The following is a 15,255-nucleotide window of genomic DNA, read 5'->3' on the forward strand; positions in this document are numbered from 1 at the left end:
CCTTATGCAACAGACTTCTGGTGGGAAAGTCCTACACGCGTGCCGCCATCGTTACCCTGTCTCTTCTTCTGGAGGCCGCCCCAGCCTTCCCACCCACTTCAAAAGGTGGAAGTCATGGTTCAGAGCAGGTGTTGGCAAACTGTGGCCCGAAGGCCAAATCCCACCTCCCACCTGTTTTGGTACAGCCTGCAAGTTAAGAATGTTTTTTACATTTTTAAATGATTGCAAAAAATCAAAAGAATAATATATCATGACATGTGAAAATTACATGAAGTTCAAATTTCATGGCTACAAATAAAGTTTTATTGGAACACAGCCATACCCTTGTTTAGTATTGACTATGGATGCTTTCCTGCTACAATTGCAGAGTTGAGTGGTTGCAAGAGAGACCATATGGCCGGCAAAGTCTGAAATATATATATACAGGCCCTTTACAGTGAAAGTTCACTGACCCCTGGTTTAGACCATGGACACTGAAGCCAGTCTGCCCAGGGTTTGAATTTAGCTCTGCCACTAACTATGTGGACAACATCTTAACATGTTCTGAGCCACAATTTCCACATTTGTAAGGTGGGGACAACAATAGTTCAATTTACCTCATTAGGTTGTGTGGGGATTAAACAAGTTGATTTGAATAGTGCCAGGTACAGTTAGTTATTATTGTTACACTACAGCTGGTGACCATGGAAAAATCTGCCTGGTATTAAATAAAAATTCTAGATCAAATGTGTGTTTCTTAACTGACCTCAAAGTAATAGGAAGAAAAATCTGCTGACTATGAGTTATCTAAACCATATAGTAATAGTGTCACTGTTACAAAGCGGCTGCAGAATGAAACTTCACTCCTGTCCCAAATAAGGATCAAATTTAGACATTTAATTTCCTGCTTTTCTACATATTCCAGGGCTCTTTAGCAGAAGCTACAGCTTCTCTCAGAGAAGCAATCAAGACGGCCAGATTTCGCAAAATAAACCTGGTAATCAACAGAAGTGATGCCCTTGCCAGTTGTCAACACATCCATCTATTCTCTGAGGCAATGTAAGGGATAGTCACAATATTCACGTCAAACTAGCCTCCACATTCATGTATGCTCATGTCTTCCTCCAAGGCCTTCACGCAGAACACGTGAATGCTGGTGCAGGCAGAAGCGTGTGTGTATTTGTGTGGCTGTTGGAGTCTCCGGCTGTGGAATATGCTTACTATTTCTTCTGAAAAGATATCAGAGGAAAAAGAAAAGGATGTTTCTGGGAATCATGCTGTTATTCCACCTACCCATCTGGTTGACTCTTTAATTTTAAGCCTCATTTTAATAAAAGACTTTGAATAGCTCTGCTTTTATGATTTAAATGGACTTTTAAATTGGGATTTAACCATCTGATATTACAAAGCGGGTGGACTTCAGTCTTCAGAAGAAAAAGCATAAACATACTGAAAGCTGTAATTAAAATTTTCCCTTTTCCTCCAACCCTCTTATCGCAATTATTGTCAGACTTGAAACATCCAGTGCCCAAATTCAAACCTCAAGTTCTGCAAAAAGTCTGCAATGCAAGGCGGGGTGAAGCAGCTGAAATCATTTTGGGAGAAACCCAGTTCCGCTGGATGAGCATTAACACTCTGATGTGTATTAATTTAAACTAGACCAGTGGTTAGAGAACACTGGTCACCCAACTTCCTTGAACGCAGACGACCGCAGTGACTTTGTGAAGCCCCTGTTCCACAAGGCCAAACACTTCAGCTCCTCATGGTCCACAAGCAGGAGTTGCTGAGGAAGGTGTGAAGAAGTGAGTCCTAAAGAAATATCAAAGGGAAACTTCAGTACAGAACAACTGGGATACAAAGCGTGAAGACCAAGTAGATATCACAGATGACCAAGAACATGGCAACTCTATTTACTAATTGCTCAAGCCCCAAATCTTAGGGTCATCCTTGACCTATCTTGTGTGTCATACCCAAGGGCAAGATGAAAGGTTTGTGGGGCCTGAAGTGTATGTCGTGAGTCTCTTTAAAAAAAAAAAAAAAAAAAAACAAGGGCGTCCGGCAAGTTGGCATAGTGGTTAAGTTCGTGCATTCAGCTTCGGCAGCCTGGGATCTGCTGGTTCGGATCCCGGGCGCAGACCTACTCACTGTTCATCAAGCCATGCTGAAGCAGCATCCCACACAGAAGAACCTAGAAGGACCTACAACTAGGATATACAACTGTACTGGGACTTTGGTGAGAAAAAAGAAAAAGAGAAAGATTGGCAACAGATGTTAGCTCAGGGCCAATCTTCCTCAAAAAAAAAAAAAAACAAGCATAGGTTTTGGGCGAAAGTTTCCAAAAACATATGTTGATAAAAGTACACTGTGAGGTCTAGGACATCAGTAAATTCCCTTCTGCCTACACTGCCCTCCTGTTGGTTCTACCTTCAGTGTATGTCAAGAACACAACCTCTCTTCCAACTCCACCCTACCATCCTGGACCTGACTATCTTCATTTCCTGCCTGAACTACCGAAATAGCATTCCATCCATCTGATATTCTTGTGTCTTCCCTTGTGTCTTTACAGTCTATTCATCACACAGCAGGCAAATGGGATCATGTCCTTGGTTGGCTCAAAACCCTGCAAACTTCTCTTGTCATGGTCATATACAAAGTCCTCACATGCTTTATCCGGCCACCCTGTGCCTCCTGGACCAAGTTTCCTCCCACACTCTTCCCCTTACTCATCTCTCACCACCCAGGATTCCTTGCTGTTTTTGGAACCTGCCCAAAAACATGCCTCCAGGCTTTTGCATTTGCTGTTCCTGATGTCCAGAATACTTTCCCCTGAAATCCTCACTTCCTTCAGGTCTGTCCTTCAATGTTACTTTATCAGAGGCGACCTCCCAGACCACTCAGTAAACAGCAGCACCCCCGGGCCTATCCTCCTTGCTTTGGATTTTTCTTTCCTGGCTCCTCCTCATTTGGCATACATTTACTTGGTATTGTTTTCCTCTCCTCTTGTAGACTGGAAGCCTCACGAGGGTAGAAGCTGCTGTGCCCTCATCTGTAGAACAAAGCCTGACACCTACTAGGCACTTAATATTTGTGGAAAGAAGAAGAAATTACCTAACCTGGGAAATTAGGTTAATCACAATGTCACTGGCAGAAGAGAAATTATTTTTGGGGAGATGGAATTCCTTCTGCATGTTAAGTCTAAAGCGACAGATTTCTTAAATTATCATTGCACTTGTGAATAAATGCCTATTTGCTGATGGAGAAGAAAGTAAGCCCTAGGAGTTACCCACTGCGAACAAGACTTTTTTTTGTTTTGTTTTTTTAATTTCACATCTGGATTTGCAAAAAGTATCAAAGTTAAAATGCACTAATTTTCCAATCAAGTTTCACTCTATTTTATACCTGTTTATTTTCCTTTCCTTTTATGTTCCAAATAGGCAGAAAACCTTCAGAGACTGCAAGGACCAAACAGTTTATTTCAAGAGGCATTTTCTCAGACGGTGAACATTACTCTGAGGTTTTACTACTCTGAGGTTTTACTTCTCTGTGTGAGGTAGCAAGCCCTCCATCTCACCCCGGACTCAGAGCCAATTTTCATTCTTGAGGCTTCTCCAGGAAAAAGTGAGTTCCGGGAGGGGACTTTTAGAGAGCGCCCACAGGAGCCCAGGGCAGTTCAAACGATCAGTCTCTGCGTTGGGCTCTTTGTCGAAACAATACAGTCAATGAACGAGAAAAGACGTGGATGTGCCAGGTCCTCTTCTCCGCAGGGATGCTGGTCTGTTGGAAGCGGGACGTCTTGGGGCGGACTTTTCCCTTGAGCATGAAGGTTTGAATTGCTTCAGCCAGGGACTCCTCCGGGTGTTTTGGGGATACAGGATTTCCAAGTTAGAATAATTTTTTCCCACAGAGGCTCTGCTAGGAAAGTATTTGATACTTCTGAGGAGGCCGTCTCCCCTGCATCAGTTCTCTATTTACCAGAAAACAAATGCGCCTGCTTTGAAGGCTATAAACGGTGGCCACAGGAGATCATGTCTGCCCCGGAGTCCGGCTTCCGGCTCTCACGGTGTCAGTTAAAGCTCTAGAGAGTGAACGCAGGAGTCAACTGCTCATTCATTCAACAAATATTTACGGAGCGCCCGCTGAGTGCCAGGCACTGGGGGTGCCCCGGGGGCGAGAAGCAACTCCTCAACTCATTCTAGTTCCCACAGGAGCTGCGGCGCGCGCAGTGGGAGCCGACCCCGCACCCCGCGCCCACCCGCTGCCGGGCCGCCCAGCCTGGGTGTGCCCAGCGCCTCCGGCGCAGCCCTCGGGTCGCCCGCGGGGGGAACCCGCCCCACGGGATCCAGTCTCGAGGGTTTAATCCGGGTGGGGAAGGCGGGGAAAAAGCAAAACAAGGAAAAAACTGTACCCCAGTCTGCACTGGGAAGCTGCTCCTGGGAAGCGCGCAAGGCGGGGCCCGCGCCCGCCCGGGCCGGCGAGAGCGCGGAGCGCCGGAGCGGGCGGGAGGCCGGGCGCCCGCGGGTCGGGCGCGGAGGCGGCCCCGGCGGGCGGAGGGCGCGGCCGGCGGGAGGGGCCGGGGCGGCGCCGGGAGGGGCGCGCACAGCGGCGCGGCCGCCCGGCCCAGCAGGTGACCGCGGGCCGAGGCCGGGGCCGGAGCGGATCCCGTGCGGACGCGGGCGGCGCGGCGGGGCGCCGGCTCGCGGAGTCGGGCGAAGTTTGCCGGAACATGGCGGAGGAGCCCGGGGCGCGCAGGAGCGCGGCGCGGCGGCGGCCGGCGCCCCAGGAGCTGTAGCCGCTGCAGCCGCCGCCGCCGCGGGCTGAGGTGGCCGCCATGGCCCGCTGGATCCCGACCAAGAGGCAGAAGTACGGGGTTGGTGAGTGCTCGCCCCACCCCGCCTCCGACCCGGCCGCCGGGAACTTCGCGGGAGCCGCCCTGCCTTGCGCAAAGTTGGGCGGCGGACGCCGGGCCACTCGGCGCGCGCGCTGCCCGAGGCGGGGGTTCGGCTCCCGCTGCAGCAGTTCTGGGGGCGGGTGGGAGTCGGAGTCCTCTCCTGGAGCCCCGTGGGGGAAGTCATTCTGAGTTTGGGAAATCCGAGTGGCTAGAAGTGCAGCTGGGCTCCGGGACAGGTAATCCTCCCGAATCCAAAGCTCCAGCGCTTTGCATAGTAGAAACGTCAAAAGCGACGGTGCTCGCCTCTTATGCATTTGGGGCGCCCAGCTCTGGTGCTCGCCTCCCTCCTCCCCATCCGTGTGGTTTCATTCACTAGTTTGTAGCCAGCCCAGGTCGGAGGAATGCCAGTGGTCTTCGCTGCCCCAGTGCTTTCTGCTTTCCCTCTTCTTAGGTTGTCTCTGAAGCCCCGAGTGAGGAGTTGGGGGTAGAAAGCCGCCCTCCGCCCCCTCGTTTCCTCCCAGGGACTGGGATCCAGATAACAGTTGTAAACTGAATGGGAGACTAAAGTTGTGGTGGGGAGGTGATGGAAGAGACAGGAAGTGTGTGGCATGGGAACGAGGGTGGCTGCTCCTGGGGCCGATGGGGCAGACGCTCATCTCCTAACGGAGCGTATATGGAGAGGGGTGAGGACTGCCTTCTGAATCCCGAGTTTCGTCGTGGGATAAGACGAGGGCATTTTATTAGGAACGCTGTGACAGATCCCGCGCCCGGCGCTTGGCATTCGTAACAGCGGTGCTAGAGAGTCCCTGTCGTGCGGAGGGATTACAGTGCTGTTGGTTTGGCCCTGGAACGGTGGCTGTGTGGGGTTTTGACCCAGGTGAAAAGCCGTGGTCCTTCCACTTCCTACCAAGGAGTGAGGTTGCTGAAATCTGGGAACGCTGCTGTTCGCGGGGCGATTACAGTGGCAGTTCGACTTCGGAGCGATTCCGTGGTGTAAACGCAGTTGTGTGTGTTGAGAATTTTATCACTTCCTCTTAGGTTCATTCATTTGGCCTGTTTGTAACTTAATCTTTCACTTCCCTCCCTGCCCCGCCCCTGTTTCTCCTCACCTCTCTGGTTATTAGGGAGGGAACCGTCCCAGCACCTGTTCTGAGCTTTCTGACGGCGAGGTCAGTTTCACGGATACTCAACATCCTTGGTGCTCTTCAACTCTGTAGCCCCGAGTCAGTTAAAGAAACAAACTCTCTCATATTTGCTATATTATTCTTAGATTGAGATCCTTTATATATATGTTTGTGTGTATGTAATTAGATATATAATTCCTTGTTTTCCCTCTATTCCAAAAACTTTTTTCCCCTTAAATTTCTGTTAGAATCCTTGCACTCTGGTATGGCTACAACTCAGAAACAGGTAGGTGGTGTTTCTCCTGCCCCAGACCACCCCGTCATGATTTGGTCATGACGCTTCAGACGGGGACTCCTACTCAGGTGCCAGTCAGTAAGTAGCCAGTGGTTTTGGAAGTGAAATGCTCTAAAATAGATGGACTCAATTTCTTTATTTTTGAGTGTTATCTAGTATTTACTAAATTAAAGCGTGTTTAGCAACGCCTAATCATTAATTACTACTTTAAGAAAGTTATCAATTCTAATTTTGTTTAAGAGGATAAAAGCTATTTCCAAAACCAGTATGACTTCAGTGTAGGTGATGCAAACAGATCTCCCAAATGTGGTTTTTATTGCCATAGTCATAGAAGCAAGTATGATATGTTCTCTTTTTGATTTTTTTTTTTTTTCGTGTTCTGGAGTCAAGTTACCATGTTTTTTATCTTCCATCAAGAAAAGTATTTGAATTGCATTTCCAGGGCATAGGTGGTAGCAAAATTGCCCCAGGATATAATTTGGGACACTTATTTCATTAGACACAATATATTCTGCTTAATCTGGATTTGACAGAAGGACCACTGTTAGCACAGATTAGCTGATGAGATATATCTCCATTGTTTATTGCTAAAACACATTGTTGTTCATATCACCTCCCTGATTTGAAGCCTTCCTTGGCCTGCAGGGTAAGATCTAACTGAGCCCAACTTTCAAGATTCCCATAATCTGGTTCAAAGTGTCCTCACCAACCAACCTTATCTCCTGGCTTCTTTCATTTATGGTCTCCCCCGCCCCCCGCCCCCCCACGCAGATACTGCTCTTCTAGCTCTTGTGCAATAGGCCACAGGCCTGGAGAGTCCCTCCTCTGGGACTTTGCTCCCTTGTGCTTGCTCCTTGTCAGAGTGCCCGCCCACCTCTGCATCCCACAGTCCAGCTTTCCTCAGGGCTCAGATCTGCTGCCAGTGCCTCCTTCAGGTTTGGTGTTCACCAGACCTCCCCAGGCATTCACGCCTCTTCCTCACAATGCCTGCGTCGTGCCTACCTTATTTCATTGCTTCTCCTCGTATCCTCGGGTTCAGGTTATGGTTTTGTATCCCTGTCACTCACCGGGTGTAGCAGGTATAGAGCCTGCCTTCAGTAGTAATTGCGTGTCCTTGGAGTTGGGGTAGCATTCTAGCTCTGACCTAATTTCTATGACGATTTAATGCAGGGTTATTTTGTTTGTTTGTTTGTTTTGAGGAAGATTGGTCCTGAGCTAACATCTGTTGCTAATCGTCCTCTTTTTTTTTTTTTCTCCCCAAAGCCCCAGTACACAGTTGTGTATCATAGTTGTAGAGTTGTAGCTCTTCTGTGTGGGACACCGCCTCAGCACGGCTGCCTCAGCGGTGCATAGGTCCACGCCCAGGATCCCAGCCAGCGAACTCCGGGCCTCTGAAGCAGAGCGTGCCTACTTAAGCTAGCCACTGGGCCTGCGCCCATTTAATGCAGTTTTTTCCTTGTTAGATTTTAGTGTCTCATTCACTCCAGTATGCGTTTTATTTGGTTCCATTAGGTGGACGAAGTGAGAGCCTTCAGTCTGTCTTTATCTTTGCGAGTAAAAAACTGAAATGTGCTGCTGAGAAAACAAGGAAACAGAACAGTCTGACTCATTTAAATATGATTGGGAAAATTGGCTTGTTGGACTTTTGGGGGGATTGTTGTCGCTTCAGAGTGTCTGCTGGACAGATTTTTGTTTCTGGGTGAAGGAAACCATGTGATGGCCATTTTTTTTAATGACTCACAGCTACTCTGTCTGAGGGTAACACTTTGATCTTGATTTGAACTGTGCACAGTGAAGCTAGTAAGTCTGCTGTCTTGTTTGATCTTGGTACCACTACTGGCTGTCCCCATATAGCGTAGATTGTCCTACAGGGACTGAAATGCAGTCTCGTCTGGGCTTTCTTCCTTCTTAAACAGCACTGTTGGCTCCATCTCTAGCGTTAGGTGAGTCTGAATGACCTGTAGGAATGAGTGCTCCTCCCCACAGCCATAGAAAAGTGTTTTTCTTTCTTTCTTCCTTTTTCTTTCTTATTTTCTTTTCCTTTATTCTTTCTTCCTCTTTTTCTGTTTGAGGATATGAGTATAAACATTTTTATTTAGATTTTAAACAAACATTACTGATAAATATCCAGATTAGTCTTCTTTTTTTTTTTTTAAAGATTTTATTTATTTATTTTTTCCCCCAAAGCCCCAGCAGATAGTTGTATGTCGTAGCTGCACATCCTTCTAGTTGCTGTATGTGGGACGCGGCCTCAGCATGGCCGGAGAAGCGGTGCGTCGGTGCACGCCCGGGATCCGAACCCGGGTCGCCAGCAGTGGAGCGCGCTCACTTAACCACCAAGCCACGGGGCCGGCCCCAGATTAGTCTTCTGATTATTGAAACATTTATTTTAAGTCTGCTCCCAAACAAGCTATGTATAATCAAGAACAGACCCAGATTATGTTGATGATGGATTATTTGCAAAATAATTCATTATTGTTTGTTGGGATTTGTGATATGTATATTTATAATGTAATAAAAGGTAGTTGGGGGAATATTTGCTTTCACTGTTAGCTTTTCAGCTGTTCAGCTGTGCTAGGCCCAGTTAGTCTAAAAGCATTTAACTTGGTGGAGTAGATTCTCAAATGCTAGTGTAAAAACTGAAACCAGACTCTTGTAGCTCTTTGTTAATGCTCTCGTGTGTGCTGTGGGTTCCCGTCCAGTTCTTCCTCACCACAGGCACCATGTTCCATATCCTCCAGCTGGAGTGGCAGACCTGAGAGAGTCTCAGAGAGTAACTAACTAGCCCAGTTCCTTTTTAAAGAGGAACCTGGTGCTTAAAGAGATGAAGTGAATTGTTTAACACAACTTCTTCTTACCTTTGTGGTTGCATGAACCCCTTAAGTGCATAAAGTCAAATATGAAGGATTGAAAATGAAACCATTTGTATTGAAATACAACTGTCAACATATTTTTCAAAATTTGTGATATTGTAATACATTTGCTTCCTTATTAATCAATTAAATAACAAGACCCAGTGGCAGGTCTAATAACTACTTTCGAATTAGTGATGAGCATGTATGATTTTTCAAGATATCTGCAGTAACCATAATATGACATGAAAATATCCGTGATTTCTATTGGTGACAGTGTCAAAGGTACTACGAGTGCACCTGTGGTTTATTGTCTGCAGTTGTAATTGAAGTCAATGCTGAGTGTTAGAAAAGAGAGATGTAATTTGTTTCCCTTTTCAAGTCCATGGATCCTCTGAATTTGAACACAGATTAAGAATTCTTGGCTGAAGGTCACATAGCTAATTACTTACAGAACCAGAGTAAGCAACAACAGTAACACTTGTTGATTGTCTGTCTACATGAGACACTGTGCTAGATATTATACAGTTGTAACCCGTTGAAGAAGTCCTTGCCCTGATGTGTTTGTCTTCTAACAGAATTGAGGCTAAGAATAAAAGGAACAGAGAATTAATATTTATAAACAGTTTACCTTGTGACAGGCACTCTTCCGTGCCCTTTATTTCAGTATGTTCTGAATACACATGGGGATCTCGGAGACATTCTGAGGGGTCCATGAGATTAAAGCCTTTTTATCATAATACTAAGACATTATTGGCATGTTTTCACTCTACTCACTCATGAGTTTACAGTACAGTTTCCTGAGGCTATGTGAAGTGTGATATCATAACAGATTGAATGCTGAAGCACATAGAAGAGTCCAACTGCCTTTTGTGAAGCCAGACATTAAAGAGTTTTCCAGATGTGCAAAACAATGCCACTGCTCAAAGTGTTTTTGTTTGGAAAAATAGTTTTATTCATAAAAAATGTGTATTTTTGCTAACATGTATTGGGTTCATTATGGTAATTTTAAATTAAATAACTATTTTTAAAATGTCTCAATTTGAATTTCTAATGTGGTAAATAGTGATAGAGGTAACCCACATAAACAAAAGCTCTTTGGCGTTCTCGTTAACTTTTAAGAGTTTTGAGGGGTTTCGAGACCAAAAAGTTTCAGTGCCACTCACTGTACATGTTGTTTCATTAAACCATTGAGATGATGCTTTCACATATTGTCCCCTTTTCCAGATAAGAAAACTGAGGTTCAGACAAGACAAATTTTGCATCCATGGCCGTATATTCCCAGTCCCAAGCCAAAACTTGACTCCACATGTGTTTCCCAAACTCAGGTTGTTCATTGGTCACCCTGACCTCTGCCATGCCCAGGCCCCTTTGTGTGTGCAGCTTTGTGCCTCTTGCCACATCCATTTGCCCTTTCTATTATTTTCTACTTAATATTTTCTTTTGTTGCCTGCATTTTTTTCTTTTTTAATTAGAACAATCATTGAAAAAGAAAACTTTGCATTCCCACCATTGAAGGAGAACCAGTATCGCTTGCCCTACAAAGAAGCAACTGTAAACAATAAAGCCAACAAAAAATAAAACAGCAGCGTCCTGGCTTCTGGCTGGATGCTACTGCCTGTCAAGACATTTTCTCTATTAAAGAGGGAGGAGGCTGGTGGCCAACTGAAATTTTCTCTTTGATGTACTGTAGATTCTTGTTATTTGTGGTAGTTAAAGTTCTGTGAAGTCGCCGTGAACACTGACTTAGCGAATACTGAACCACTGCTCCCAAGGGAAATACAAGGTCAGACTCCTGTGAGCCTCTGGTCACGTTTCGTCAACTGATCAATACATAACCTTATTTTATGTGTGTTTCTGTTTAAGATTTAGAGACTTTGTTCAGTATATATCGTTGATTCACTAACATTGAACTCACAGCCAACAGCACTATAATTTAAGGCTGAATGAAGCTTATCTAACACAAGTATTTTCTCCATAAGGCAAGTCACAGCCTTTTTGTACTTAGAAGCACTACACAGCACTTCAGCACTATGCTTGGGGGCCATTTTAAAGAGCAAAATCATTAACAAAATGCACAAAGTGAGAAAAACATGGCACTAAATTTAAGATGGCGAAAAGGACCCTCGTTTACAGTACAAGAACTGAAACAAAAAGGCACGGTGTTGCCTTGTTTGACTTCAAGTGAGAATCATATGTTATTTTTTGTGTGTGTAAGGAAGACTGGCCCTGGGCTAACATCCGTGCCCATCTTCCTCTACTTTATATGGGACACCGCCACAGCATGGCTTGACAAGTGGGGTATCAGTACACGCCTGGGATCTGAACCGCAAACCCCAGGCCGCCGAAGCGGAGTGTGCGAACTTCACTACACCACCGGGCCGGCCCCCATATGTCGTTTTTTGCCCCTCTGCACATCTGTAAATGACCATGAAAGCACCAGGAGTGTTGATCTTGGGGCTGCAAATAAATATTAGCAAGTAGAAGAATTGGCAAGTAAAGAATCTGAGAATAATGAGATCAACTGTAGTTAGATAAAAAGAATTAAAAATGGAATCATCTCCTGAATTATTCAGGTCTCTGTTCGAATAATCCCTCCTTCGAGAGATCCTTCTGAGAACCCTAGCTAGAGGTACTGTCTTTGCCCACACCTCTCTGTGTCTATCCTTTTCCCTTTATTTTCTTCACAAGATCTGTAATTGTCCTGTTTATTTATTTGTTTGTGTGTACTGTCTGTCTGCCATACTAGAATGTAGAGTTATGAGCACAGGAACTTGATCTTTTTCGTCAGTGTCCCCCAGCCTCTGAACGGCACCTGGCACGTGGTCAGCACTCGGTAGATAAATGATGAAGGAATAAATGAATGCTGAACCCAGCATCTACCTCAATTTGTCTCGTCTACCGTAAGAGGAAATTTTCCCCACACTATGGAAGATGCTGCCCTATGCATGCTTCCAATGAGATACAATCAAAAGCAGTAGGAAAAGGAACATTTAAATAATAGATAAAATAGATTTAATAAGTTGTTTAAGCAAAGGATTGTATGAACATTGTGGGAGAGAGAGGAACTGAAATCCTAAAGGATGCTTGTTAGATAGAAAGGGAACAATGGGAATTTGCTGCTGCTGCTTCTGTTTTTTTTTTTTTCCATTATTTGTGGAGGCTTCGTGGAGGAAGGTGCATTGTAGGATTGGCTAAATGGAAAGAAAAACTTGACCTCAGTGGTGAAGAGGGTTGAGGAGGCTCTGAGTCACTGGACTGGTGTCATGTTGAGCACGTGAGTTGGAGAGGAAGGAAGATGCAATCGGATGGAAGAAACGAGGCATTGAGTTCATTTGTGACTTCCTGTTAGCAAAAAGGAGTGGAGATGCCTGAACGATACGTACAAATATACTGTACACAGGATAATTAAGGAAAAAAGATAAGAGATCACAGGTAACGTGGAGGAAAAAAAGTAATTTAGAGAACTGATGAAGGGCTTTGAAGCAAGGGCAGTAGTTACTCAAGTTTTAGTTTGTCCCGATATATAGAAGGCTTTTTGTGGTGGTCATTTTTGCCCTCTTAGCTGAAACTTAATTTGTGGTTTCTCCTCATGTGAATTTTAAGAGACAAACAAGTGGGGTGTGGGGGTAAGGAATCAAATCTCATTCCGGGGGCTGGCCCGGTAGCATAGCAGTTAAGTGCGTGGGCTCCGCTGCTGGCGGCCTGGGTTCGGATCCCGGGCGCGTACCAATGTACCACTTGTCAGGCCATGCTGTGGCGGCATCCCATATAAAGTGGAGGAAGAACTTATTGCAATGAATTTTTTTTTTTGCGAGGAAGATCAGCCCTGAGCTAACATCCATGCTAATCCTCCTCTTTTTGCTGAGGAAGACCGGCCCTGAGCTAACATCTATTGCCAATACTCCTTTTTCTCCCCAAAGCCCCAGTAGATAGCTGTATGTCGTAGTTGCACATCCTTCTAGTTGCTGTATGTGGGACGCCGCCTCAGCATGGCCAGAGAAGCGGTGCGTTGGTGCACGCCCGGGATCCAAACCCGTGCTGCCAGCAGCGGAGCGCACACACTTAACCGCTAAGCCACGGGGCTGGCCCCTGAATTTTTTAATAAAGCAAAAATTTATCAACTTCTAGTTTATTCCTAGCAATGTTATTCAATATAGTAACATTATAATTATAATTATAACTCTATGCATGTAAAATACTTTAGTATTGTCAAAAGAATTTTAAAAAAGGAATGTTGGTCAAATTCTATTACAACTCATTTCACTTCTTTGAAATGAATTGTGATAGAGTTCTAATAGAATTTGTAATAGAAGTATCATAGAACTTGATCCATATCTGTGGCCCAAGAACTAGACAGAGGTCACATAGTTTGTTCTTCACTAACTATTTCAATGGAGGGGCAAATAGTTTTCTCCTGATCAAATAGGTAAAATCACCCATGATGTATCTCCTCTCTGTGGACATTAAAGGATAGAATAAATCCTTTGGGAGTCCTTTGACGTTGGTTTATAAGTAGCCTCCAGCATAGCTCAGGAATAATGGGGTTTTATTTTAAGCTAAAAAAGTGCTTCTGAGATCAGGCTAAGAAATAACTTTGAGGCAGAGATGTGAGTGAGCCAGGGAAAGCAGAGGATGGTTTTGTTAATTTGATTTTTCCAAGTGATGTTCAGGCCATGTCCTCTCGGAGCCTGGGCCGGCAGTCCGGGCTCACTCGAACAATTGTCTGAATTGCTGGCAGCCAGTTCCTGAGCAAGAGACAAAAGTGGTCTTTGTCTTTCACAAAGCACTCTGCCATCGCAAAGCTGCTGTTGTTCAAATGGCTTTATGTTCATGGGTCCACCGTTCCAGATTGTGCCATTTTCTCTTACATTTCCCCACCCGAGTAAATTCTGAGACTGTCCATGTCAGACGAAGTAGTGGACCCTCAAGATGCCCTCTCTAAGGGCATTCTTTGTCTTTTAAAAGAAGTTGAGGGAAGGAAATTACAGCAGAGATGAATTCCCTTGTGGAAATAGGTCTTTGCTGACTCACCCAAGGTGAGTAAGAATGCGTCCCGCTGACTGTTTTGTTACCTGTGTACCTGCGGCAGGATGCCCTGTACTTTGTAATTCCTATGAGCCTGGAACCGTAGGGCTGTTACTCCCCACCCATTCTCGCCAAAGGCCAGTTATAAGAATAAGACTCAGTTATAGATATCTAAGAGCTTTGCTCTTTGGTGTATAGAATCATAAAATATTAAGAGCTAGATTCTATAAGCATTACCTCTTGGCTAACATCCTCATTTTATTGGAAAAATATGCCCCAGAGGCATAAAGTGACTTAACCAAAATCATACAGCTAGTAGCAGATATGTGTTTCAACTTGTCTTCTAGCTGCTTCCTTTCTCTTTATAACTCTGGAGAGAGCAAGTTTCTTTATCACGTCTACCTAAGGGTCTGAAGAGTAAGTTCTCCCCTCTCAATCGTAAGGGGAAAATGCCTGTCTCTTCCCTGGTTTTTTCCCAGATGGAGGTTTTGTTGTAAATAAGATCCAGCTATTAAATCATCTCCCCCCCCCTTTTTATTGAGATATAATTGACTTATAACATTATATTAGTTTCAGATGTAAACATAATGATTCTTTATATGTATATATTGCGAAATAATCAACACAAGAAGTTTGGTTAATATCCGTCATCACGCATAGTTACAAATTTTTTTTCCTTTTGGTGAGAACTTTTGAGATTTACTTGCTTAGCAACTTTCAATATACAATTTGGTATTATTAACTATAGTCACCATGCTGTACATTACATGCCCAGCACTTATTTATTTATTTATTTTGGTGAGGAAAATTAGCACTGAGCTAACGTCTGTTGCTAATCCTCCTCTTTTTGCTGAGGAAGATTGGCTCAGAGCTAACATCTGTGCCCAGCTTCCTCTGTTTTATGTGAGACACCTGCCACAGCACGGCTTGATAAGTGGTGCGTAGGTCCGTGCCAGGGATCTGAACCTGCAAACCCCAGGCACCGAAGCAGAGTGCGTGAACTTAACCACTGCACCACTGGGCTGGACCCCAAAGACTTATTTATTTTATGACTGGAAGTTTGTACCTTTTGCCCCCTTCACCCATTTT

At 44.9% G+C, this 15,255-nt stretch overlaps 1 protein-coding gene and 1 long non-coding RNA gene across 5 annotated transcripts in view; one reads left to right on the plus strand and one right to left on the minus strand.

Moving 5' to 3' along the window:
- Positions 1–855: 855 nt before the first annotated feature.
- Positions 856–4,431, minus strand: LOC147915768 (uncharacterized). The gene is made up of 2 exons (XR_015553774.1): positions 3,379–4,431; positions 856–1,788 (listed from the first exon to the last, which is right to left on the minus strand). It is a non-coding gene; the product is annotated as an uncharacterized LOC147915768 (long non-coding RNA).
- Positions 4,432–4,634: 203 nt separating this feature from the next.
- The window catches only part of DOCK5 (dedicator of cytokinesis 5), a 215,058-nt gene continuing 204,437 nt past the window's right edge, over positions 4,635–15,255 (plus strand). For 2 of the 4 annotated variants that reach the window (XM_087437329.1, XM_087437330.1), the window contains exon 1: positions 4,635–4,850. In XM_087437329.1, coding sequence (XP_087293455.1) covers positions 4,808–4,850 — 43 coding nt within the window. In that variant the 5' untranslated portion in view covers positions 4,635–4,807. The remainder of the gene's footprint in view (positions 4,851–15,255) is intronic. The other 2 variants (XM_087437327.1, XM_004433572.3) reach the window with 2 other exon arrangements.

The sequence above is a fragment of the Ceratotherium simum genome, chromosome 12, assembly GCF_057802395.1.
Source record: "Ceratotherium simum simum isolate JZ-2026a chromosome 12, ASM5780239v1, whole genome shotgun sequence".
In the NCBI taxonomy this organism is placed as follows: Eukaryota; Metazoa; Chordata; class Mammalia; order Perissodactyla; family Rhinocerotidae; genus Ceratotherium; species Ceratotherium simum.